Source organism: Vigna unguiculata, chromosome 5 (genome assembly GCF_037176805.1).
Source record: "Vigna unguiculata cultivar grain cowpea cultivar isolate G323 ecotype 2 chromosome 5, ASM3717680v1, whole genome shotgun sequence".
Classification (NCBI taxonomy): domain Eukaryota; kingdom Viridiplantae; phylum Streptophyta; class Magnoliopsida; order Fabales; family Fabaceae; genus Vigna; species Vigna unguiculata.
In genome coordinates this window covers 4930321-4957364 of record NC_140796.1, presented here as the reverse complement: position 1 = coordinate 4957364, position 27044 = coordinate 4930321, and the positions used below count along the sequence as shown (strand labels likewise).

Here is a 27044-nt window from a genome sequence, read left to right as displayed (position 1 = left end):
AGAAAAATTAGTGTATTAATAAGTCGACTAATTTGATTTTTATTAATAAAAAATAATATAAGTAATTTAATATTTTATCTTATCATAATTTTTTAAATATTTTTTATAGTAAATATACTTTGTTTATCTTTTGCGAAATGTATATTTTTTTCATGAGTTTGTTATAGTTCACTATGTTTTGTTTTTTGTTTTTTTATTTTAATAAAATTTCATATGATAATAAATAATTAATAGATTTTGAAAAAATATGTGTCTAATATAAATTTATTTGAAATTTAGTATTTATTTATTTTAATATATATTTCTTTGTATTAGTTCAACATTTTAAACGTGTGATTAAACATTTTTTAAAATTTGACAATGATTTAATACTAAGTAATATAAAAAATTTAATAAATTTTATATTAAATAGATTTTATACCATATTAAAAATAAATTTTAAAACGAACTTAATCATGAAATAAAATTGACCGATTTATAAGACAAAATTTTCATTTGTCTATAATATAATTTGATATTATTTTATTAACAACTTAACCAAGATTTCACTTATAAGTTTCATTTATCTATATGATATAATTTGATATCATCTTTAAATATTTAATTAATATTTTTGGTGAAAGTTCATTTGCATCGTGAAATATTACAAGTTTGAAGGAACATGTTCTAAGTATAAAAAAAAGGGTTAAAATAATGTTAGATGCAGACTAATCAAAGTAACACAAATTGGAATTGATGTGTTTGTGTCCTCACATGCATCGCTAAAATTCTATTCCTTCCTTCAACAAATCCGTGTGAATTGTTAACATCTTAGACGAACATCATTAAATTTTATTCTGTGACATCCTCAACATATTCAAAATTTACTTACACCACAAATTATGCTACACGCTCCCTTCTTTCTCCCCATGTGTTATTGTTCCCATCTTTTGGAACATAAAAATTTTGTAATTCAAGTTTCTAAATTTAAATCATCAAGATATTACTTAACTTTAAAAATGATACCTTTCTTTTTTAAACTTTATTCAAATTATATTAATAAAATGTTGAAACGAGAAAATCAAGGGGGAGTCACCATCTTAATGAAATGAATGTTTGAAATAATAAATATATGGGTTAAATATGTTTTTTTCCCTAAAGTTTTAGTGAAATTTGAAATTAGTCAATCTTCAAAGTTTTTGACTAATTTAGTCATTCATTTTTAAAAATGCGTGAATTTAGTTATTTTAACCAAATTTTGTTAAATTTATCTTATGTTTCAAACGCATTTCATGATAGTATTTGAATTGTTTATTCCGTTTGACACATTTTTGCTTTAATGTTAACTCAAATATTATTATAAAATGCATTTAAAATGTCAAATAAACTTAACAAAATTTGGTAAAGACTAAATTCACGCATTTATAAAGATGAAAGACTGAATTAGTATAAAGTTTCGAAGAAAGATTAATTCCAAAATTCACTGAAACTTGATGGACAAAAAATATTTAACCCTAAATATATGGAAATATGTTGTGATGTTGTTCGTGTATTCTATCGTTTCATTCTCAGAATCTTTGAGTGCATTTTCCTTTTCATTGGTTTTCAACTTTTGGCTTTGGAAGTTTGCTTTCCATGGATAGTGAAGATCACTACCATTCATGATGATTTATCAAATTGCCAACACCCAAATGGAAATGGTCAAAATTTGTGTGGAAGCTATTAAAACAAAAAAAATTAATGAATGAAAGTTAAATTTTGTTTTAAAAACTTTTACAATATCTGAGTTTTCCCACTACAAAATCCCATTTTAAAAGAAGCAAGGTTAGAAGTAAAACAATAAAACACAAACATGTTAAATATATTAACTTGTTTCTTTTTACTAAGTATTACAATTATTCTTTTATAACGCACTTATGATTTCCCAAATATTTTTTGATTATTGTTTTTAAGCAATAGTCTAAATATTCTTTTACCACGTAAACAAACACATTCACATAACTTAAATTATTTGTGCGATTATGTAAAATATCTATACTTTTTGGTATTTATAATTGTTAAATAAGTCCGAATATTTTTAAATAATCAAGAAACAAAATTTACAACATCACATGGAACAATGTGTCCATTACTAAATGATATTTTTGCCGTAATAATTTTAGTGACCGAAATTTTCATTAGTAATATGAAGAAAATTATTGTGATCAACTTGCGACTAAAACTAAATATTTCTTAAATGACTACAATACTATAATCGTATTTACTGCCACTATTCATTTTAGATTTCACAATAATTAGCGACCAAGTATACGTAAGTTGGTCTCAATCATTTAAAGATAAGAAAAACTTAGTAACAAAATAGCAAATAAAATGTGAGGTAAGTGGTGATTGGATACAATTTTGATAGCTAAACGAATCCGGATTACACTCATATCGCATTAAATTCATCACTAATTAATAGTCATAAAATATTTCCAACATTGAATTGTGTTAGATGTCACGTTGATTATAAATTGAATAAATTTACGGTATATGATTATATACAAACTGATTTAAATTATATTAAAAGTTTATTTCTTAAGAAATTGTATAAAGGAAAGATAAATAAAATAGTAAAGCATAATTTTGGGTTAAACACGAAAATTGTCTAACCAACCATCAAGTATTCTTTCACAATATTTTCAAGTACTTTTGGAATTGTTTCTCTAAATGATAATTTCTCACTCGATCAAAAAACACTTGACTAGATAATCATCTTAATAATTTGTTAAAAATTCAAGTGTAAGTTTAAGTTTCACATTTAGGGATGTTAATGGAGCAAGTAGGATACATGTATTAGGTCTATCATATCCTACTCACCGGATAAATATTCACACCATACCCGTCCCCATATCCATAAGGATACCTAGATATTTTTTTAATATCCACGGATATGTACGGATATCCGTGAATATTTAAAAAAAAAATATTTAAAACATATTTTAACCATAAAATTCAAATAAAATAAAATACATAACATTCATAAATTTCAAACAAAGTCCAAATAATCTATATAAATAGTATTGGATGACAGTTTACAAAGAAATGAAGATTTTTTAAAACCAATTGATAAAAAAAATAAGTTATTCAAAATAAATGTGATAATATTTTAATAATTTTTTTTGTCATGCTAATTTAGAAAAAAAAAATTTATAAGACAATTGATTGAGTAATTTACTATAAAGATTATAGTTAAAGATTAAAGTATCAGCGTATATCACTTGACAATCAAATTAATTAAACATTCAAATATTCAAATATTATTGAGCAACACTTTAGCATTTATAATATGAAATTCTGAACCTATATAATTAAGGATAGTAAATAATTATTACAAAAAATTGTAAAAAAATGTTGGTGGTTAAGTGGAGTGACCTGGATTAAGTTCAATCCACTTTTAGAAAAACTTAATTTTTCTCAACCTAACTTGACTCAAACCTGTTGTGAATCGAATTGGCTCATGGGTTAAAACTCATTTTGACATACGTAAAAGACAATATATAAATGTTATCGAATAAAGCATTTTAGGCAAACTTACAGTCTAATTAGACCAACTGATTCTAAATCTTAAATTAATATATTTGTGTATCAAATATCAAAATTAGATTCTAAGTCATCTTTGTACTTAGTACAACTTAACATTTACACACTCACCTAAAATACATTCAAAATTTAAACAACTTACTGCTTAATTTATTCAATGACTTGATTGGTTAAAACTGATCTACCTTTTCTATTATTTGATTTTAAAGTTTTGTTTGCTTAATATCAACTACTATTCAATCTTATCATTATGGTTTAAAATGAGTTGAGAGTTGAATTGAAGTTAAGTCTAAAATAAATACATAAAAATTATGGAGGTGTTGTGTAAGGTCCACTTTTTCGTGCTGCCCTTTTTTTTTAGGTTGCCCTTAACCTTTGGGCCTGAGGGCTGGCCCAATAAGGAAAAAACTGACCTAAAGCTGTCCAAAACCCTAATTCTGACACTTTTGCGTAAAACAAATTTCCACACACCCTTGAGCTGCTGCTGCCGTCTCTGCTAGGGTTTGGCCCTCCGTTCCGTTCGAGTTAGTTCAACCTCGTTGCTCCTGCACGTAAGTTTGTTCCATGACCTTAAACCCTCTCTAAGTTATTTTCGTGTTCTATGTTGGGGTTCACAGTAGTAAACCTAATCTCCCTTATGTGCCACTATCTCCAGCTCTTCAATCTGCTCGTGGGGCTGCTGCAGTGGTGGGCTTAGGTGTCAAAGTTATTTTGCTAGCTCATTCTAGGTAAGGGAAGCTAGATCTCACCACATTTTCGGTAGAATCTGCTTGTTTGATGAGTCTATGATGATTGAACGGTCTGTGTGTGAATTTAATCAGTTGAAATTGCATGTTGGACTGTGTGGGTGCGTGTGGGTGGCTGTCACTCGAAAGAACAGTGGCAGGCACTGGTTTTCTCGCCCAAGCGAGCTTGCCTCGCTTAGGCGAGATTAGTAGAGGCTCGCCCAGGACCTGCTGCTCGATCTCTCGCTTAGACGAGAGGTTTTTATTTTTGAGCGAGGAGTGATCTCGCCTAGGCGAGAAGGGACTCGCCTGAGCGAGACCTCGCAGAGTCCGCTTTTCCCCTTTCGCGATCTCGCCTAGGCGAGAAGGGTTTCGCCTGAGCGAGAGGACCCCCCTCGCTTGAGCGGGACCTATTAGCCTGAGCGAGATTGTGGGGTGAGTTTGGTACTATTGTTGAATGGTGCACTGATGTGTGATTGCCTATTTGATCTAAATGCTTTACTACGTGGGTTGAGGGATGATGCCATGATTGATATATGAGGTTGCGGTGGGAATGGTATGTTGTTGTGTGTTATATGAATTGGAAAGCCTGAGTTGCATGATGGGGTTGTTATACATGATGTTAGTTATGGGGACTTCTGATTGGTTGGTGAAACATGTTCAATATGTGAGTAGGGCGTAATTCCATGACTCTTGTAGTGAGAGCTCATGGTGGTGCCTCATCTAATGGACATAATTCTGTGGACCCTTTTAAAGAGGAGTTCACGGTGGTACCTCGAGATAAGGACGTAATTCCACGTGAGTATCGTGGTGGTGCCTCAAGGCCAGGACGTAATTTCACGTAGGCCACGTGGTGGTGCCTCTGGTAAGGGTGTAATTCCGCGAAGGCCTCGTGGTGATGCCTCACTGCTAGGACTTAATTCCACTGTCTTGTGGTGGTGCCTCATTATGCGTATCCAGATAGTCAAGTCTTGTAGTTTTGAAAGGGTTTGGTGTATTATGTGAGAGTTTTTCGTCAATTATGCTTGATTATATGATTGAATGATGATTATTATGATGTATGAATTTTGTGCACTAGCTTACCCTTTCGCTTGTTTGTATGGTTGTGTGTGTGATTTTCCTCCTTTGCAATGATCATCAATTCTATTGATGTGAGCAGATGCGAGAACCCATGGTAGTGGTAATAGCAATGAGGATGCTACGGCTTGATGGTTATGGACGGGTATGAGGCTCACTAGGGAGCCCTTAGCTGAAGAAGTTTTATTGTCTAGATTTATTTTTCTGTACGAGAACTTGTGTTTTGTTGATTTATTTTAATTAGGTTAGGTAGTGTAATGCCTCCTCCCTTTCGTATGAACATGGTTGGGGTATTGTGTGCCTCCTTACCTTTTTCCCGCACTCTCTAGATATTATTTTATATGCGACGTTTTGTTTAAATTGATATTATCCATTTAATTGGGATGTTACATGTTGAACAGATAAAACAAATTAAAATTAATAATATATATATATATATATATATATATATATATATATATATATATATTTACACAGAGAAAAAAAATATTGGAGGGAGCAAGACCCTACACACACTACGATCCTCCATTGCCTCTAAGTACATCTCGAGACACCTCGTTTAATTCAATTCACGAAGAACAGAACATGTGTGTTAAAATGTTTTACCCTAGATTCACGTAGAACAAAACATCAAAGCGTACGAACCCTAAAAGCACAATATCACCTAATCTTCGTCTTCATTAATGATAAATTAGAATAAAAGATAACTGTTTATTTATACTATGGTCGACATGTACACATAGGGTACACAAACTAACGTTTCAAGGAAAATATAATAACGATAGAGAGAATTTAGAACTTATTGTACTAAAATTGAATTTATTCTTGATATGCTACATATTAAAATATTATATTCGAATAACTCAATAAAATTATGAATTAATATAATAGTTAGTTTTTTTTTTTTTAAATCATGTGAAAAAAATTACTTATATAACAATAATTTGGTTTTCATCTTATGACAAAATTTATTGGCAAAAATTACTTTTGCATTTGTATTCCATTAATGCTGCTTCCTAGTTTATAACTTTTGATTATGATTTGCTAGCAACTTAAACTTGTTTTTCTCTTTTTTGCATTCATATATATAAATATATAATTATTTTCTCACTTTAATATATTAGTGTTTTGATATTAAATATAATGAGATAACGTTAAAGTGAATAGTCACGGTCAAATATGATAAGAATAGAAATTGTTGGAAAAAAATTTCAAGTATATCTATACTTTTCAAAACAATAATTTAACTTATTATAAGAGTATACAAGAGTCAAATACACAAGTTTGAAGTGTCTATGACTCAGAGAAAGGAATATCATAGACTTAGAGTCTATTATATAGTCACTAACACCCACTTCCTTGATTGTCTTAGGCGATATGAGACTTTTCAAGACATGTTATTTTTATCCGTCCAACAAACACATACGAAATAAGATGACTTAGAAAAAAAATGGTCAAATCTAATTATAAAAAAAATCATATAAAAATACATATAACCATGTATATTTGTTTAATTTATGTGATTAAGTGACTCTAAAACAATTACTTTTTGATTGAAGCAACCCATTATAATTATTGAATGACCCAAACTTGTTGATCACACTCCAACATACAAAAACAACTTCCCATTAATTAGATACATGGCATATATATAGATAATGTGTGATGAGAATGAGTGAGTGAGTGATGGTGAAGCACAACACACCAACATTAAACTTTTATTTTATTCATAAAATGAAGGTTCTGTGACTGAATTCAAGATTGGTAAGTATATATTGGTTGGTGTTGTCACCTTCTAACAGCAAAAAATGACATGAATGATAAGCAGAGAATTTAGGATGCGTGCATTATTATAATTCAATCCCACTGTGATGTGCTAAGAATAAAATAGGAAGCAATAACGTGACAGTAATTAATACAATCCCAAAAACTTGTTTGAAAGGTGGATATGGAGTAGTGGTATTAACTACTTGCACCTCATTCTTTATTCTGTGTCAAAAATCGCTGACCACAAAACAACACAAAACAAGAAAGCCAAAAGGAACCACACTTTGGCATGCACTAAGCTACTTAGTTACACTCGTGTCAGCTTTCAGGAATCCATATATATATATATATATATATATATATATATATGCATGGAATCCAATTCTTACACCACGTATACTCCAAATCCATGCTTTTAAAATCGTTATTCCAATTCAAATGCACCTTCAATTCAGAAAAACTCAAGTGTCAGAGCTTAACTAGAAACATCTTATAAGTATGTTTTGAATCATTCAATTAAGCTTAAGCTTGTCTTATATTCCAATCATAAGAAAATGACACCTTCGTTATATTATCCGATCAGCTCTTTTTAGCAAGTGTTCAGCAATGTGATTTAATAAGTTCCATTAAACTTCAATTATTAGAAGCTATTCTGAGATACATCTATTTTGAGATAAATATGAATATATTAATAGTAACTATGAGAAATCTTAATAGTTTTATTACGTTATAATATTCTTTAATATGAAATATTTGCCTAATATTTGGTATATATTGTCACTTTTTTTTATATTATTATTATTATATAATTGAAATATATCAATATTTTATTAATATTATTTAATATTATATTACCAATTTTGTCACATGAATTTCGGGATTCAGAAATTCTATAAATACAATTGGTGTTCCTCGAGGAAGAAGTACATTTTTTCTCAAGTCCCAATAAATAAATTTCTATCTAATTCAATCTCACAATGAATTTACGAGATAAATTTGAAAAACCCATTTTTATATTATAATCTGATTTCATCTTTAATAATGAATTATACCAAAATTCATTTAAAAAAATACTATAAGAAAATATTTCATTAATAACCAATTTTAGTAATAAAAAATTGTTAGTTACTATAATTACTAGTTTAGATACGAGTACAAAGTAAAAAAATTATTGGTTACTAAAATAGTTACTATTATGAATAAAAAATTATAATTGGTCACTAAATTGGTTTTTAAAATTAGTTATCATAGTTTTGGCTACCAAAGAAAACTGGTCACTAAAAATTAGCTACCAAATTTTTGGCTATCAAAATAACTTAGTTACTAAATTGGTCTCTAATTAATTAGTGACAAATTTAATGACCAATTATAATTTTTTATTTATATTAGTGACTATTTTACTAACCAATAAATTTTAATTTTGTAAATTGATATCTAAATTGGTCACTATAGTGACTAACAACTTTTAGTCACTAAAATTTGTTACTAATAAGACATTTTCTTGTAGTGAGGTATTCTACTGTAATAAAGTTTTTGAAAGTAAAACTCCATCTTATGATAGTCAGAGATAAAATCCATAAAAATATATAAATGGGAATAATATTCATTTTATAAATTATTTTTATTAAATTGAATTAATATATATTCATATTCTATGGTGATATGTAATCTTGAGAGTGTAAGATTTAATGTTAAAAGTACATTCATGTTCTTATATATTTAAATTACTAGCTAGTAATTTATTTTTATGAAAATAGTTTATCAATAAAATAAATATTATTAACAGATTTTATCGAAAATTTTTAAAATTTTAATTATTAACAAAAACATTCATTGATAATAGGTCCATAGGTAAATCGTTGACAATACTAACATACTTTAGTGATTATCCACGATTTTTATTCGATAGTAATTTTTTTTATTGTAGTCTTATAATGTAAAATGTTAAAGACAATATTTAGACTTTACACGCCGTTTTGTTGTTCTAAATTATGTTGAAATGCACATCAATGATGTCTAAAAACGTTAAATATGAAGGAATGTATTCGAAAAAAAAAAACACAAATGTTTAGGAATAAAAGCTAAATAAAATCAATTTTATAGGATTGATTCACGGTAAACTCATTCGAATAATATTTATACGTGTGCATAGATGAAAAAAAACAAAAAAACAAAAAGGCTAACTAGTGCTCTAGAATCTCACTTATTGAGTATTAGAAACGGTACAGTTCAACCTCCACATCATTCTGAACTCCATTTCTAAGCCACAAAAGCTCGGTGTTGCATAACAACTCACCTTCATAAATTGTTGATCAACATAAAATAATAGAAACAGAACACAACCAAATGATGTCACTGGAATAAAGTTGATGATTTGTATGTCTACTTTACACTTGAATATCAAGATTTATATTTAAATGACTTCACTCTAAGAATAACATTACCGATTTGTTTATTCACATAATTCTGTCCTTTGTCGTAAGTGTACGCATATAAATACTCCAAATCGGTAACTGTTTGACTCAAAATGCAGTTTGGTTACACTGAAACCAAAAACAGAAAAACCAAGTTGTCGAAAATATTCATAGTTTTGTTGAGAAAGTCGAGGTTTTGAGAAAAAGAGAATGATAGGGTGGGAAGATGTGTACAAAGTGATAGTAGCAGTGGTGCCACTGTACGTGGCTCTGGTGTTAGGGTATGGTTCAGTGAAGTGGTGGAAGATCTTCAGTAGGGAGCAATGTGATGCAATAAACAAGCTAGTATGTTACTTCACTTTGCCACTCTTTACATTTGAGTTCACTGCACACATCGACCCTTTCAAAATGAACTTTTCGTTCATAGCTGCAGACACCATATCAAAGTTCATCATCATCGTGGTGCTAGCCCTATGGGCCAGGTGCACCACCAAGGGGAGTTTCTGCTGGTCCATAACCAGCTTCTCTTTGTGCACTCTCACCAACGCTCTTGTCGTTGGGGTTCCGATGGTGAAGCCCATGTACGGAGCCCTTGGTGAGGACCTTGTGGTTCAGTCCTCGGTGGTGCAGGCCATCATATGGCTCACTTTGCTTCTCTTTGTGTTGGAGGTTCGGAGAACAGGAATCGAAGGCACCACCACCACCACTACCACCACCAGCAGCTTTAAACCTAGATCAAAAAAATCAATGATTGTTGATGATTTGACAGGTGAAGGTGAAGGTGGTGGAAGAGAAAATGGTGTAGCCATTGATGTTAAAGAGGAGTTGGCGATAGAAGAAAGTGTTAGCAGTATTCCGTTTTGCAAGTTGATGAAAGTTGTGTGGCTCAAACTTGTCATGAACCCTAACTCCTACGGTTGTGTGATTGGCATTTCCTGGGCCTTCATATCTAACAGGTGGAATTTGGAGATGCCGAGTATGTTAGAAGGGTCTATACAGATCATGTCAAAGGCAGGGACGGGAACTGCCATGTTTAGTATGGGTGAGTGAGTTAATCACATCTATGTTCTTTAGTTTCCTTAGTTTTAGGTTAATTAATTACGTACCTGGTAGGATAAATTGTCTCGTGATAGAGTCCACGTGGATCGAGTCACAATCAAATCGTGATGCTTGAACTGATATATTTTTAAGTAAAATGAGTTGCACCCTAACTAAAAGATATAGCTTTTGGTAATGTGGTATGCGTTGGATCCTAACAAATTAAACTTTGGTGAAGGTAATTAACTTAAACTAGTTGGAGATGCAGGTATTTTCATGGCACTTCAGGATAAGTTGATTGGTTGTGGACCAAGTCTGACTGTATTTGGTTTGGTGTTGAAGTTCATTGCGGGCCCTGCAGCCATGGCTATCGGTGCCATCGCTGTAGGATTGCACGGTGACGTCTTCAGAGTTGCCATCATTCAGGTAATGCATATACATACATAACATATGAATCAGTGGTTTTCACATTCATTCGATCAACAATTTGTTAGGAAATTCAAATGTGAATAAAACTTTCTACTGATATCTGGTATATGTTTTCTGATAAAAAAAAACTGACATAATTAATGTTGTACTGATATATGTTTTCTGATAAAACCGACAACACGTACAATGTTTTCATTGCCAAATTCGTGCAATTTTATGTATTAGTTTAGTTATTGATTTGTGACTGAGACCACCAAAAGATTGTTGAAACATGAGTGAATGTTGAGTAATATTTTTTTATATGCATGAAAAAGAGGTGGTGGTGACAAGGGAATATGGAGGAAGTGTAGGACACAACATATTTTGTTTTGTGGGTTACGTGTAAACAGAATTAATTACTTGTTAAAAGTATGTTCGCATATTCGATTATTTTATTTTCTCTTCGTTCAAAGAGAATTAATTACCTTTTGTAGAAGATATATAGATGTGATTTTAAACAAAAGAAAAAAACAAATTAATTTAATTATTTCATTCTCTATATATATCTGGTGCAGGCTGCTGTGCCACAATCCATCACATCCTTCATTTTTGCTAAAGAGTATGGATTGCATCCAGAGATTCTCAGCACTGCGTAAGTTTCAATTTTTTTCATACATGAATGGTTGAAAAATTTTATGTCGTCAATTTAGAATATATAAAATAGTGTTATGAAATGGACTTTTACAAATTGACTTATAAAACAAATTTTATCTCTAGTTAATATAAAATTTATAAGATAGAATATTATCATAATTTTGGTCAACAATTTAAAAATATGTACTTAATTTTTGAAGGGTTTATGATATGATAACGTTTTATCCTTTGTGATTAACAGGGTGATCTTTGGCATGATTGTTTCACTTCCTATCTTAGTTGCCTACTATGCAATATTGGAGTTCATACATTAAATCAAAGATGCTTTATAAAAGGATCCAAGATTATTCAAACTTTTTTTTTTTTGCTTCTTCAATTGTAGCATGGATGATTTATAATTTGTAATTTAGTATGATTTTGATTCCTATGAGCTAGCCACTTAATTCTATCCCATGAAATGTAATACAAATCTTGAAACCATCATGTTTCAGCTTCTTATAATTATTTTCAATCGATTTGTTAGAATAAGATGAGGCAGAAAATATTTAAAATAAGGATGAAAGAGGTTTTGAGTTCAATTTTTTTTTTTTAATATTATTGAATATTTGATATTATGGATTTTGAAAAATCAAATCTCAAGGAAGGGAATCTTTGTAGCAGTTTTCATCATGGTAGAAGTTGATACTTTTGCCTTTAAGAAAAATAATATCCATATTATTAATGTAAGGATTTTTCAGCATCGTACAAATTACTCAAACCCTACGGGATTTTTAAAAGTTTAAAATAATTTTGTTTGGATTAAGACTAAAAGCAAAAAACTGTATATTTTTCAGAGAAAAAAACACATTAAAAACCCCGGACTTTGGTGAAATTATTTACTCTCTTCTATGCAAACTACGAGTAAACAATAAAATGTAAATAAATTCTTTTTGTACATGCCAAAAACTGATAAATAATTTGAATCAGTTATACTTTTTATCCCTTTAAATTACGAAATAAGCGAATTTAGTTCATTAGTTTCAATTACTTAAGTCCTTACATTTTTAGAATCAATCACTTTTATTTTAATATTCAATTATCTATGAAAGATAGTTTTGAAAGAAAAAAAAAACACTAGTGTGAACTTTAGAATAAGGCCCATAAACCATGCTCTACCAAGTCTCGGTTCCGGTTTATATTTGACCCCAAAAAAAAAAAGAGAGCCTGTTATGGAGTATGAACATTTTCTTGTTTAGGGTACATGAAAGAAAGTAACTATGTCAGAATTTCTTTAATTTTTTAATTGTAATTTAATTCCTGTATTTAGTAAATTTAATTTAGGTTTAATGTTTGATTCTCAAATAATATTAAATCAGAGTTAAATTATATTTAGTAACAAGTATCTTGCCCCTGTTACCCTTCTCGATTTTTTTACTAAAAGTTACGAGCATCATTTTTGTTTTTAATCTCACTACGTCATGATAAAAATAGCAAATATTATGAATGGTTAAATCTAAAATTGAAAAGGTTATATATAGTTAAAAATTCAAGACATAAATTATATAAAGAAGTTCAAAAATTAAAATTAAAAAAATAGAAACCAAAGTTATAAATTTTAGTTTTAATCACGTTTTTTTTGTCTCGTTCACAAATATCAATCGGGTCCTCAACTTTTAAGTCGTTTTAATTGGGTCCTATTTTTGAAAATTTGTTTCAATTTTGTCCTTTCTGTTAGGTATCATTGGGACATTAACTTTGTGTGTTATGTGTTAGCGGATGATTTTTTTCTATTTATTTTTTTTGTAATTTTCAATTTTCTTTTTTAAATAATTGACACGTATCATTGTCACAAGTCAGCTTGTAATTCTTTTGATTTTTTAAAAATTTTTTTAATTACAAAAAATTGTCACATGTCAAATTATGATTTTGTCATATGTATATTGTGTGGGTGAAAAATCTCAATTTTGTCTCTTTATTTATTATTTTGTCTCAATTTAGTCTTAATTTCTTTATAAACTAAAATAATTTCATCCAATTGAGACCAAATTTAATTTTTATATAAATATTATAATAATATTTTTATAATAATAGATATTTTTAACCAAATTAAACTTATTTAAATTTTGTATTAAATTTTATATAAACTCAATATATAATTTAAAAAAAATATATAACAATTACAAAATTCAAATGTTTATAATCGTTATAAAATTGTTAGAAAATTCTGCATAACTACGGTGTGACAATTATAGTTAATCCCTTAATTTACGCACACGCATCCTATACATAATTACGCATTAATAACTCATTTCCATAAATATTAGTGACATTAATGAAGATAAGGTGAAACAGCTTATAGTTTTATGAAAATTTGATTATCCATTGAATGAGACTTTATTATTATATAAATAAATAAGGTATAGCTTCAGCCAACGGGTTTAATCAATTATATGCTTGGCTTTATGGGCGATTAATTCATTTAATATACAATTTGATCATTTTGTTTTTTCTTTTTCTATTTTAAATCATGAATGAAAAAGTATGGATGTTAAAGTGAGTCAATATGATACAATTTATTTTATATTAATTTTAATCATAAAATTTTCACAAATTTTATATCATACAAATTTTCACAAATTTTACTTTAAATATATACATTTCATTTCTTCATCCCTTTTAAAATAAATAATTTCACTTATCTCTTTCTATTTATTGAAATTCATTTGCTTACTCTCTATTAAATATATTATTAAAACACTGTATTTTTTCTAACTCAATCCAACCCAATTTTATTATAAATTGAATTAATTTATGAGTTAGAATTTATTTTGACATTTTTACCAAAAATAAAACTTGAGTGAAAAGAAAAGAAAAAAAGAAAAAAGAAAATTTGCTTTGTTAATTCATTTTGGTACGTTAATAAACAAAAAGTTGCAGAAAATTACTTTGGCACTTTTAAATGAAATAATTAATATATTTGGACAACAACATTATTCTTGAAGTAGTAGTTTCTTTCGGATCAATTTGTTATTTTCACAGTGAAAAATGTTTTGTCTTTTAGTTTTTCTGTTTTATTTATTCAAAGAATATTTGAAGAAGCAACCAGAAAACAACAAATGAAATATGGAATAAGAGAAATGTATTTCTATTTGATTTAGTTTTAGGTGACTCACCTTATTCCAGTTGAGGAAACCTCTAAAGGAGCATTTTGGTAGCAAAATGTTTTATATTTATTTCTGGACTTTATATACAAGTTTAATCTTTTTTATTTTATTTTAAAATAACGGCTTTTTCTTATTCTTTACTGTAGAAACTTCACAATTTTTATTTTATTTTCTATATTAAAAAATTGGATCGATAGTTAAACAACCAGTTCAATTGTAAGAGAATATATAATCATATCGAATAGATATTAAAACAAATAATTAATTGTGTCTTGAGTCCTCGACTAATTTGTAAATTTTTAATAAGAACCTATTAAATTTTCGTGGTAAATTAAATCTTCAAAATTTAAATTTTTTTTAATTAAGTTTACATAAATACACAATGTTAATTATATGCTGTGACATTTATCTTACACTCTTGTATTATTATTATTTTGTTTAAATATTATCACATAATATTATTAAAAGACACCGTGATTAAAACGAAAACTATTATTAAATTTAATTAAAATTATGAATTATAAATTATAAAATTAAGAAAAATATAAAAAATATAAAATAAATAACTATACAATTATGAAGAATGAAATTATAAAATTACAAAAGTAGAATATTATAAAATTAAAAATTGAAAAAAATTCACAAATTAACAAAATAAGAAATTACAAAGTTATAATTTTTTAATTTTCTAATTTGAAATTTCATAATTTTATTGTTAAATATTTTATATTTTAAAATTTTATGTTTATGTTTATTTTTTTATTTTTATCTTTATTAATTTTATATTTTTAATTAAATTTAAAAAATATTATTTTTAAATACAATAAATTTTTGAAGGAGATTTTGTCGTCATGGTGACATGTAACGTAACAAAATACTTTGGTAACATTTAAGCATAGTAATAATATAAGTGTAATTAGAACATGTAATTATTAACCTTGTGTTTGGATGAAGCAGTTCAACGATGCTTAGAAATTGAAATGTTTTGTATTTGAATTGCTTGTAATTAAATTTCATTCATTTTTTAAATAACTTGTTTGGATAAGGAAATTTAAATACCTTACGTTTCAATTTCTTGTTTGGAAAAAAAAATTGAATTTATTGTGAGATAAAATTTAATTTTAACAATATTTATTTTACGCTTAATTATGTTTTGAGTTCATGATAAATTTGGAAACATGCTCGACAACCCATATGGGTCGGGCAGACCTAACTACGCAACCAGATTGGTTAGACCCGACGACCCACCTGAGCTGGACCTGTAACATCCTTAAGGACTATTACTGATATTAAATAAATAAAAATTCAAAACACAGTAATTGTTGCATTTATTATAAACTATTTCCCAAAACACGGAAAATTCAAAACTTTAATATACAAAGCTATAAAACCGGGAGTTCATAATTCATAAAACTGAAATACAAAATCAATGGCTCCCGCCAGGTTTACATAATAATCTCAAAACAAAATTATAAATATATACTATATGTATATACAAAAATATCCCCTGCTAGCCCTCGCTCCGAGTTTAAGCATCTCCTGGCCCACCTATCACATCATCTGCTTCCGGATAACAAGTTATCCGATCATCGCCACACACACAGAAAGGGTGAGCTATGCACAATATATATATATATAAACAAGCATGAATATAAATATGCTTCCCGACCCAAAATAACATAACTAAACTCTTATACATTTCAAATCATCCCACCATGACCTCATAGTCCTTCATGAGTCATATGCATGCACTAGATCTTGGGACTTCACTGTGCTTCCACGAAACTAACTCATTCGTGGTCCAACCCTATGAGCCTATCCCGCTCATAGTCCTGCCCTACAGACTCCTCGCCTGTAGTAAATCATTCAAGTCTTCTCACTTGGACCCTGGCACGCACGCAATCACTATACTATGGACTTCTCGCCCAATAGTAGCCGACGGGAACATAACAGTTCCTTGCCCATCGTGCGTCTGATACATGCAATCACCATACTAAGGACTCCTCGCCCATTAGTAGCCGACGAAAACTCAACTAGTTTCATGCCCATCATGTGTCCACCACCAAGCACATCCCAGACCCCTAATGGACTTAGTCCTTGAAGCCCAAACACCACACCACATGCATATACAACCTATCCTTAGAATAAAACAGCCATATCATCACACACAAGCACATAAAACATAATAACTCGCATAAACTTGCTTAGGCTAGGGACCTCTCGCCCAAACTAAGCTCTCAGCCTCGCCTAGGCTAACCCAACTCGCCTCAGCAAGCTTAAAACAGAGACCACACCACGTTATCTCGCTTAGGCGAGATACTCTCGCCTAGGCGAGATCATCTCTCGCCCAAACACCCATATCCAACTCGCCTGAGCTAAAATGCAAACAAAGCATCACACATGGGCACGACGTCTCGCTTAGACGAGATCCTGGTTCGCTCAAAACCCACAAAACCCTCGCCTAGACAAGAAGTCGCGCTCAACACGCGCAACTTCAACACCATCTCGCTTAGGTGAAACTATCTCGCTTGAGCGAGTGTACGTGTCGCTCAAACCCAATCTTCGTCGCCAGAGCGAGACGCTCATATAGCAACAGGGTTTGCGTCCCTGCTAATCTCGCCTAGGCGAGCCTGGCTCGTCTGAGCGAGAATTGCAGGTCCCTACACTGATTACGCACATAACAGCAGCAACCAAACACCAATTTGCATCCCATTTCATACCAGTTTAGTGTACCCGTAATTCAACAACACATATGCATAATTTTAGATTACCTTTGGTTCCCAAAACGCCAAGCACACATAGTTAAATCATATCCAAGGCATAATCCCATTATATTCATACATTTGGGTCAAAAATTCCATTACAACAGTACCAAACCTAGATGAGCCCAAAGACTTGGACACGTCCGACGACCCGGACAGGCCCGACGACCTAGACGGGCCCGAGACTCGAACGACCCGACAACTCGTACGGGTCCATTCAAACCATCAGGTCCGTCCGGGTTGTCAAGATTGTCCGGATAGTCTGGCTCATACGATTCGTCGGGCCCGTTTGTATCGTCGGGACCGTTCGGGTCATCGGGCCCGTCTGGGTCATAGTTCCCGTCCGGTCGTCGGGTCTGTTTGGGTCATCGGGCTTGTTCGGATCGTCGGGCATGTCCGCATTGTCCCGCACTTTCGGGTCGTCAGGCATGTCCGAGTCGTCAGGCCCAATGATTAGGAAGGGCCAGTTTGGGTCGTCGGGTCCGTCCAGGTCGTTGGGCTCGTTCGGGTTTTCTTGCCCGTCTAGGTCAGGCCCGTCCGGGTCATCGGGCTTGTCTGGATCATCAGGTGCGTCGGGTCCATCCGGGTCGTCGGGCCCGTCCGGGTCATCGGGCACGTTCGGGGAGTAACTTTTCTAAGTCATCGGGCCCGTCCATTTCATCATTCTGTCTGGGTCGTCGGGCATGTCCGGGTCGTCGGGCTTGTCTAGGTCATCGGGCCCGTCCGGGTCGTCGGGCTTGTCTGGGTCGTCGGGCACGTTCGGGTCGTCGGGCACGTTCGGGTCGTCGGGTACGTCCGAGTCGTTGTGCCCGTCCGGATCGTCTAGAATGTGAGGTTGAGTGAGAAGAATTTCAAATTCCACCTATTTTGAGGGTATTTGAAGTTCTACTAATTTAGCTAATTGAAATCCTTCAAAAAAATTCTTGCATTTGAAATTCTTTTTAATTTCTCTATCCAAACAAAACATTTCATTACAAAGAAATCTAAATTTTTCAAAAAAATGAATTGCTTCATTAAAATACTCTATCCAAACACACTCTAAAGATTTTGAAATTTTAATAACTCAATAAATAACAAAAATTTAAAATAGTCTCAATAGTTTTTAAATTTATCTGAGACGAATTTAAAAAAGTCATAATAATTACATAACAAATAAAATAATGTAAAAAAATATAATATCTTAAAAAACTTGGCTGAAAGCTAAAATAAATATAAATTTATATGTTATTAACATTTAGGTCACGTATAACTTCCTTTTTTTTAATATTACCATACATAAATTAAATTTACAATAATATTCAATACTAATAATAATAATAATAATAATTTTGCATGTAAACAAAAAAATGACTAATATTTAAATTTGATTTATATTTTTTAAGAAAAATTAAAATGATTTTATACATTTTTTTTAACTAGATTACTTTTGTTTTGTTTTTTTTTTTTCATTCTTTAACCAAATCTTCTTTAAGTTGATTTTGTTGTTTTTATCGTAGAGTACTAAATAGGGTTAAACAGAGAAAAAATAGGTTTATATCTTAATATATATATATATATATATATATATATATATATATATATATACTTATATATATTAAAATTTATTAAAAAATTATTCCAAGAAAACTACGATTAAGTATGAACGTTAGGTATTACGAGTACAACTATATTAGTATTTTCAAAAAGTTATATTATTAGTAGTTATATGATCACACATAAATTATATAATTTATATTTTAAATTATTTTTTATTATACAGTCGTACATCTTGTCATTTATTTATTTTAATAAAAAGTATCAAGATTTAGAATTTGAACAAAATTTAAACTACAAATTTAAGTAATAGTATTTTTAGTTTGTTTATATAATTGATAACGGACATTGTTAGAGTGGATAAAATCGAATCTGAACCTGATAAAAAAGGTATTAGATTTGAAATTTATAGAAAAAATATAGTTAAAAGGAAGCAAAATATCAATTACCTAAATGGATTAGGGTTTGATGTGGATTGACCCACAAATCTCATGAATAATGATTGATTAGTTTAACCAATTTAATAAATCGAAGGTTGAACAACTATTAAAACCTAATTACACAAGTCATATTCAAATCAAACTCATAACCATAGTTCAATTAAATTAAATTAAATTAAATAATTTTGGACGTGAACCTCTCTCCCTCTCTCTGTTTCTCTATTGTTCTTTTTTTTTTTTAAATTAAAAGAATAAAAATATTAGTCAATCAAAAGTATATTAAAATCAAGTCAATAAATCATTCATGTTCATATATCGTAATCATAGGCAAATAAATAACAAAAATTTCGCTTTTTGTAAACTTGAAGGGAAATTAAGCACATGTGTTAACGCCAAGTCCAAGTTATTACGCCACATACATGCCAGTTATGCAATCGGCAGTTACAGAACATAAACTATTTGATTAGCAGAAAACTATGAACAAAACATTTTACTTTGGCGCTTGAAAGTATTAATATACAAATATAAATATATTCTAGATTGCACGTTTCAACAACAACAACCTTAGCTTTTTTCAACATACCATAGATTATAGAAGATCATCGTGCAAAGTGCTATCCCATTCCGTGTTTGTTATCTTTCTTTATCAACCAACTATATCAACATCCACTGAAACAAAGGTAACTTACCCTCATGCTCGTTCAATCGTGATCATGGCCATCACTATTTTTGCCACTAATAACCTTGTTTCTCAATCTCATCTTCATCTTTCATTGTTTCTGGTCAACAGATTGTACAAGAAGTAAAACTCAACCTTTGTGTTTTGCTCTGCTTCCGAAACCAGAAAATGAAGACACAACACAGTCGAGTAGGTTACTTTTACCTTCATTCATTCATTGTCACAATTGAATCTATTCATTCTTGTCTCTGTTGTTTAATGTTACCAACGTTTTATGTTCCCTTCCACTGTTTCGTCAGTTTCAATTTATTCCCTTTTAGTGTATTTGACTCTGCCTTCTTCTTTTTCCTTTTATTTTGTATAGAAAAGTACTCCAAAAAGGGGTTAACTTTTTCATCTAACCTTTTTCCCTCGTATCTTCTGTCAGGAAATTTCGGATGCTGATTCAAATTGTAAAAGATCATGCCTCTGTGGCATCGTTCCGGCGGTTTCTATACTTTGTGTTGTTTTGCTTTTCTCGAGTTCATTCTTTGCTCAACGCTACAACGAGGTATATAATATAAGCCGCTGAAATAGTTTTTCTGCATGGAATTGTTTCAGGATTGTTAATTCATTTTCCATGGGGTTGGTTGACCTGGTTGACTTTTTTTTTTCACCATGAATGCAAATTTGGGTTGAATTCATGGATTCTTATTGGTGAATTCGAGGGTGGTTGTCTGTGGATCAAATAGCCAACTGGGTTTGACTTTGAATTTAACTATACAAAGGTTCATGTTCCTTCAAATTTTGAACATGGAAATATGACAGTTTTGATTTTGTACTGCAGAAACTATCGAGATGGAGAATGAACACTGAGAAATTGGAAAATGATACTTGCAAGGTTAGTTTTCTTACTCAGCATGTTCAACTTGAGTCATCGATATAGTTTACTGCTTACGATGTTCAACTTTAATGCTTACATTTGCTTATTTTGTTTAGTAGAATCAGTGCAGGTCTGGTGGAAGTACGGCACTACCTGAAGGCATAATCTCCAAGACTTCTGATTTGGAAATGAGGCATTTGTGGAATCTTCCAGTGGCTAACACAATCAAGGTGAGTTTCAGTCATTCATGGCCACTAAATTATTTTTTTCCTGTGACCTAACAAGACCATATTGTTAGAGTTGTACGTTTTCTCTGCAAAATTGTTTGTCTAGGACTAGTATATGCATGGTTGTCGCAGTATAGTTTTCAATTTCAAAAGGGTATATAATGTTAAAAGGAACTGACTTTTCTGTTCATTTACCGTGGCAACAAATATACTAAAACCAGAGTCAAGAATATCTGTTCAGATATTCTGTATTGTTTGATCAAGAGAAAGTTTGCATTTGCATACTCACATATTCTGAGTTTGTCATTAACTTCTGCAATTTCAACACTCCTTACAGCTATTTCAGTGCAAAGTTATTGAAATAGGTTAAGTAATCTCTTCAATTGAGTTCAGCCTGAGCTGTGCATATTTTTCTATGATTCTTGTGGTTATTTTTTGACTTGGACACATTTGAACAGAATAAGCAAAACGCGTCAAGCAATTTGTTTGCAATGGCAGTTGGGATAAAGCAGAAAGACCTTGTTGACAAAATGGTCAAAAAGGTAACTTCAGAAGTATTTTCTACAGAATGTTCATTAGTGATATTCTCTTTTTTTATATGTATCGAGAGATGACTCATTCTAACCCAAATTGCAGTTTCTAGCAAGTAATTTTGTCGTGATGCTTTTCCACTATGATGGCATTGTTGACAAATGGAATGACTTTGAATGGAATAATCAGGTCATTCATGTAGCTGTAGTCAATCAAAGTAAATGGTAGGGGACCTCACATTTGTTTGCAATCTAGAATATGTAGAGTTAGTGTTTCATTTTTCCTAAAAATGTTTATTCTTGGACCCGTTTTCCTTGACTAGGTGGTTTGCCAAACGTTTCTTACACCCAGACATAGTTGCAGAATATGGTTATATTTTCCTGTGGGATGAGGATCTTGGAGTTGAAAACTTCCACCCTGATAGGTATACACTAAATTTGGTCGTAGTAAATAACGTAGTTTAAAACTAGCTGTTATAACTTCTAAATACCTTAAAAGAAGTCTTACGTTATTGGTACATCATCTTAAGCATTAGAGGTTGATCTGATATATGTACATACTTCAATGATTTTAGGTATGTTTCTATTATAGAAAGTGAAGGACTTGAGATATCACAACCAGCACTTGATACTGAAAAATCAGAGGTACATCATCAGATTACCGCACGTGGGAGGAGGTCAAATGTGCACAGGTTCTCCTGTTAACCTTTTTTCTGTTGTCAGAATGTTTTCTTAATTTCCCCGACATGCACTAGTGAAATTTAAGGTAGTTTTAAAGTAGATACTTGTGTCTATACTGAGTATGTTTTTTGCCATTGTTCATGCAGAAGGATTTACAAAACTGGTGGTAGAGGCAAAGGGTGTGATGAAAATAGCTCTGCTCCTCCTTGCACAGGGTAAAAGTTGTGTGGTTAATTCAAATTTAATGAGTTTTCCCTTCACATTACTATAGTATAAGAAAGGTTCTCCAATTGTTTCAGATATGTTGAAATGATGGCTCCTGTTTTCTCAAGAGCTGCTTGGCGTTGCGTTTGGTATATGATTCAGGTGCACCATTTTCTCAGTATAATGCTACTACTTCCAAAGCATTTATAAGCATTTCTTTGCTATGATTACTCCCTTTATTCATCGTTTATGGTTCACTTTCTTTTACAGAATGACTTGATCCATGCATGGGGTCTAGATATGCAGCTAGGTTACTGTGCTCAGGCATGTTAAGTTCCTTAATTCTGGTTCTGTTTGATGAGTTTCTCTGCTTCTGTTTGATAATTTTGCTCATGCATGTTAAGCTTCTTTTACTTCATCGTTTAATCTGATTTTGTTTATGGATACTTAGGGTGATCGAACAAAAAATGTTGGTGTTGTAGATGCTGAATATATTGTCCACTATGGCCATCCTACTCTTGGAGGCCAAGATTTGGATCAGGTCAGAAATGTGGCATGTGTTGCAAATTTTTTGCATTTTGCAAAGAATTTTAGCATGCTTTATGTATGAAAACTGTGACTCTAATTCTACTGAAATTTATCTGACTTTTTAGCAGGTTTCGTCTCGGGCAAAGAATCATAGAGTTGATGTGAGTTAGTTACTCTTGTCACAATACTTTTAGCCCAAACCATTGGCATGCTGAAAATTTACTTCTGCGTTAAAATCACAGTTCATTTTTCTGTTCCAAAACTACTCTTCCAGTTAGGTTCAGAATCCATTCTTGTGAATGTTTCTTTCTGGGTGGACTTATGTTAGGTTGTTGTTTGATTGGAAACAAAAACATTTATCTAATTCTAGTCTTGTGCATGGTCATTAGCCCAATGCAAATATCTTAAAAGATGGAAAATGACATGCTTGGTTTGTTGAATTGAAAACCTTATCTATGAGGAATTTTTTATGTTAACTAATTGGTTCTTAGCCTTTAGTAATATCTAAACAATGTTGCTTTCAAGTTGCTACTACTTAATTATAGTATTTTGGATAATGGTGCTGCAGGTGAGAAGACTTTCTTTCCATGAATTACAAGTGTTTAGAAAACGGTGGCAGAAGGCAGTTGAAGATGATAAATGTTGGGTTGATCCATTTCAATAACCAAAACTTAGTCAAATTTTGTATAGATTTCATCAAAATACAAATATTTGTAAAAAGAAGCAAATTCGATTGGCAATTACAAAAAAATGTTGATCATGGTAGATGAAAGGGCCTAGAGGAATTTTGTTTTTATCATCTCATAGGCATCATGTGTTCCTGGGAAAAAAGCTTCACCTTAATTTGAGTTTGGTGCATTGTAGTATAACTTTTCATTTGTTAACCGTTTCCAAATGAAAATAGTTGTTTTGTCCTTTGCTTCATTATCATTTTTAGTTTTACTATTTATTTTTATTTTATTCAATTTTATCTCTTTACTAATAATGCTTTTACTCAAGTGTTTTATTTTCTAAAGCATAAAAATGTGGTTCTTTTATTCAATAATATCATTGATATTTAAATTTATGTATGGTGTCAACTCATGATTAATGATCATAATGATAATGATAAGATATAGGACAAGCTCAAGTGACAAAAAGAATAACATTATTTTAATTTCTTTTACCAAATGTTATGGTGTTTTTAAGAATTAGGAGTTTTCTGCTTGAGGTAAGGAAAACTAGATTAAGTTTAAATAGTATTATTAAAATATGTAATTGAACTACTTATGTTGTGTTGATTGGTTCGACTCTTGGTGGGAATTTCTCTGTGAGATATCAAATTGATCAAAGTGGTGTTTCATGAGCTGAAATAGAGTTACAAATGAAATGCATGGTTGCACTAGGGGTATTCTAGGGGCGTTGGACGAAAATTCTTTGATTCTTAACTCTAGTTAGTGTTTTAATATTTTATATTAATTGTATACATGTGAATGATTGGTTGAGATGTATTTGAAAGTGTATGAATGCATGTTTTCAGAGTGTAGGGATTCATAATGAGTTAATCCTATGGTGTGGTGATGTTAGTATGTGTATTGAATTGAGATTCTGAAGGGGATTGATTCTAACTCTACAGACTCACATATAGAGAAAAATACTTTCGTAAATAAAGTTTTATATCTTGTGTCAAGTTGAGCCATGAGGACTATGTACATGTGACTAGTTAGACATTTGACTTATGATGCTTGAGTTGGAAATGACATGATGTGAATGTTGTGTATCATATTCTTGTAAAAAGTGGTATATTAATAATTTACTCTGTAATAAATTTATTATAGTTATGTGATAATTTATGCTTCATACCTATAATAATTTGTTATATATATATATATATATATATATATATATATATATATATATATATATATATATAACATATCTATGAGATAAGTATTTAATATTATTCTATTTTTATAGTATGTTTTAGAAATTATAATAAAAAAATATTTACATTACCTTGTATGAATATAATTAAAAATTTGTAAAAATATGTGCTAAAAACTAGGAGTGTCAAAACGGATAAGTCTGATCCATTTAGACCAACACCCCTTTTGGCCCACCAAATTTGTTGTCAACGACAAATCCAATCAAATTTAATACCCTTACTAAAATCTTAGAATTGTATTTTAATTTATTAGAATAGTACATCCTAAATAAAGTTAATGTATTAAGAAATGAAAAAAATCAACATATATTTCACTTTAAAATCCTTAATACTTTCCTCCCATGATCATATTTTAAGAATTTTTTTCTCGGTTACAAAAGTATTAAAGTATTTTTTTTATTTGACAAATTAACACTAAAAAAAATTCATATTAGTTACGGAATAGTTTCTAGCTATTCCGTAGTTAATCCTTTGCTAACAGGTTTTGCAACAGATTAGCTATCAAATAGCTACGCAATATTTCGAAAATAAATTTAGGTAGCTAACTAAAGAGGGATATAATCCATCGCAAATCCCTCGCTAATTGAAATCAGAAAGTTTTATAAATTCTACCTAATCTGATGCTATTTTCTCGCAAATTTGCTATTACAAATCCGTAGTTAATCTGTCATAATTTTTTTCTTGCTAATCCATAGTTAATTTGTCGCAATTTTGTCCTCGTTAATCCGTAGCTAATCTGCCGCAATTTTTTCCTCGCTAATTTGTAGCTAATTTGTCGCAATTTTTTTCTTGCTAATCTGTCACAATTTTATTCTCGCTAATCAATAACTAATTTGTCACAATTTTGTTCTCGCTAATCCGTAGCTAATATGTCACAATTTTATTCTCACTAATTCGTACCTACCTTTTCACAATTTTATTTTCACTAAGGTAAACATGTTTACTTTCTTTTTCTCACTTGTATCTTCTTTTCAAATAAGTCAAACCACAATCGGAAAATAAATGTGGTGACTTTTTAATTAGGATATAAATCTTGGTTACCATGTTGTAGAAACTAACATTATTACTAAGCTAACTCTCCCAGGATTTTATTTATTTTCATTGTAAATTATTGTTACTCCTTATTATAAGTTAATTTTGTTTTCAATCCCTTAAAAAAAACTTTTAACTATCAAAATTTTTATAACTTTTTTATGTTTTTAATCCTAACACTGATACGTATAAAATAACTAATTAGAATTAAGGTATTATTTTCTTGTTTAGTCCTATTTATATAAATATTAATTAGTGTTAGATAAAAACTACTTAAATATTTACTTAAATAAATAATCCTGATATGGTTGTGTATTGAGAGATATAATATTTTGATTCAGGTGAGAAAATACTTATCTGATGCAGTATCTCTTAATTTATCACTATCATTAAATTGATGGTAAACTAAAAAAAGACGAACATTATTGAACATTATTGAATAGAAACATTTGAGGAAACTAAAATAAATAACCAAATTAAGATTAAAGGTATCATATTCAAAAATGAAAAGTAGGAACAACAAAAAAAAAATATTATCGAAATAAGCAAATTGTGTTTGAAAACAATACTTTATAATAAATAAATTATATTTCAATGCAAAACTTGAAATATAATATTTTTAGATGTTTTAAGAAAATCAGGCATAATAACATTATTTGTTTTTATTTTCTATATACTTAAGTTATGTAATTATATGACTCTACTTTTCTAAAGGATTTTTATTATTTTTTAAATGTTGGAGTGTTGTATAGTATATGACTTAAAAAAATAGTTCAAGTAGTGTGATTGGTACGTTTTATTTAAATTTAAAAAATTAAAGTCAGTGTGACATAATTAAATTTATATTAAACTAAT

General features: G+C 30.4%; 2 protein-coding genes and 1 long non-coding RNA gene across 9 annotated transcripts; all 3 read left to right on the top strand.

Moving 5' to 3' along the window:
• The first annotated feature begins 4027 nt into the window (after nucleotides 1-4027).
• On the top strand, nucleotides 4028-5584 carry LOC114183486 (uncharacterized). The gene is made up of 3 exons (XR_003604383.1): nucleotides 4028-4112; nucleotides 4217-4289; nucleotides 5446-5584. It is a non-coding gene; the product is annotated as an uncharacterized LOC114183486 (long non-coding RNA).
• Nucleotides 5585-9613: 4029 nt separating this feature from the next.
• PIN5 (Auxin efflux carrier family protein) lies at nucleotides 9614-12124 on the top strand. The gene is made up of 4 exons (XM_028071590.2): nucleotides 9614-10586; nucleotides 10851-11008; nucleotides 11566-11642; nucleotides 11886-12124. The coding sequence occupies exons 1-4, from the start codon at nucleotides 9755-9757 to the stop codon at nucleotides 11956-11958; spliced, it is 1140 nt and encodes a 379-aa protein (XP_027927391.1). The 5' UTR covers nucleotides 9614-9754; the 3' UTR covers nucleotides 11959-12124.
• A 7923-nt stretch (nucleotides 12125-20047) lies between these two features.
• On the top strand, nucleotides 20048-24163 carry LOC114183922 (GTPase Der (DUF707)). Of its 7 annotated transcripts, none has more exons than XM_028071108.2 (15): nucleotides 20048-20202; nucleotides 20313-20390; nucleotides 20629-20751; nucleotides 21028-21081; nucleotides 21189-21293; nucleotides 21749-21832; nucleotides 21927-22045; nucleotides 22144-22245; nucleotides 22396-22512; nucleotides 22648-22716; nucleotides 22801-22867; nucleotides 22976-23029; nucleotides 23157-23246; nucleotides 23359-23394; nucleotides 23802-24163. In XM_028071108.2, exons 2-15 carry the CDS (start codon nucleotides 20370-20372, stop codon nucleotides 23895-23897), a joined length of 1137 nt encoding a protein of 378 aa, XP_027926909.1. In that variant the 5' UTR covers nucleotides 20048-20202; nucleotides 20313-20369; the 3' UTR covers nucleotides 23898-24163. The 7 variants fall into 7 exon arrangements, with proteins under 7 accessions (XP_027926909.1, XP_027926910.1, XP_027926908.1 ...); XM_028071109.2 differs by having other exon boundaries at nucleotides 20049-20202; nucleotides 21183-21293; XM_028071107.2 differs by having other exon boundaries at nucleotides 20050-20202; nucleotides 21183-21293; nucleotides 23362-23394.
• The last annotated feature ends 2881 nt before the right edge of the window (nucleotides 24164-27044 follow it).

Bases quoted from the DNA above. Each gene is read 5' to 3' on its own strand.
- LOC114183922 (XM_085673092.1), top strand. From the start codon at position 20,460: ATGTTACCAACGTTTTATGTTCCCTTCCACTGTTTCGTCAGTTTCAAT. The intron at 21,833-21,926 runs GTAACTTCAGAA...CCCAAATTGCAG, and splicing joins TTGACAAAATGGTCAAAAAG to TTTCTAGCAAGTAATTTTGT. The intron at 22,246-22,395 runs GTATACACTAAA...CAATGATTTTAG, and splicing joins GAAAACTTCCACCCTGATAG to GTATGTTTCTATTATAGAAA.
- PIN5 (XM_028071590.2), top strand. From the start codon at position 9,755: ATGATAGGGTGGGAAGATGTGTACAAAGTGATAGTAGCAGTGGTGCCA. The intron at 10,587-10,850 runs GTGAGTGAGTTA...TTGGAGATGCAG, and splicing joins AACTGCCATGTTTAGTATGG to GTATTTTCATGGCACTTCAG. The intron at 11,009-11,565 runs GTAATGCATATA...TATCTGGTGCAG, and splicing joins TCAGAGTTGCCATCATTCAG to GCTGCTGTGCCACAATCCAT.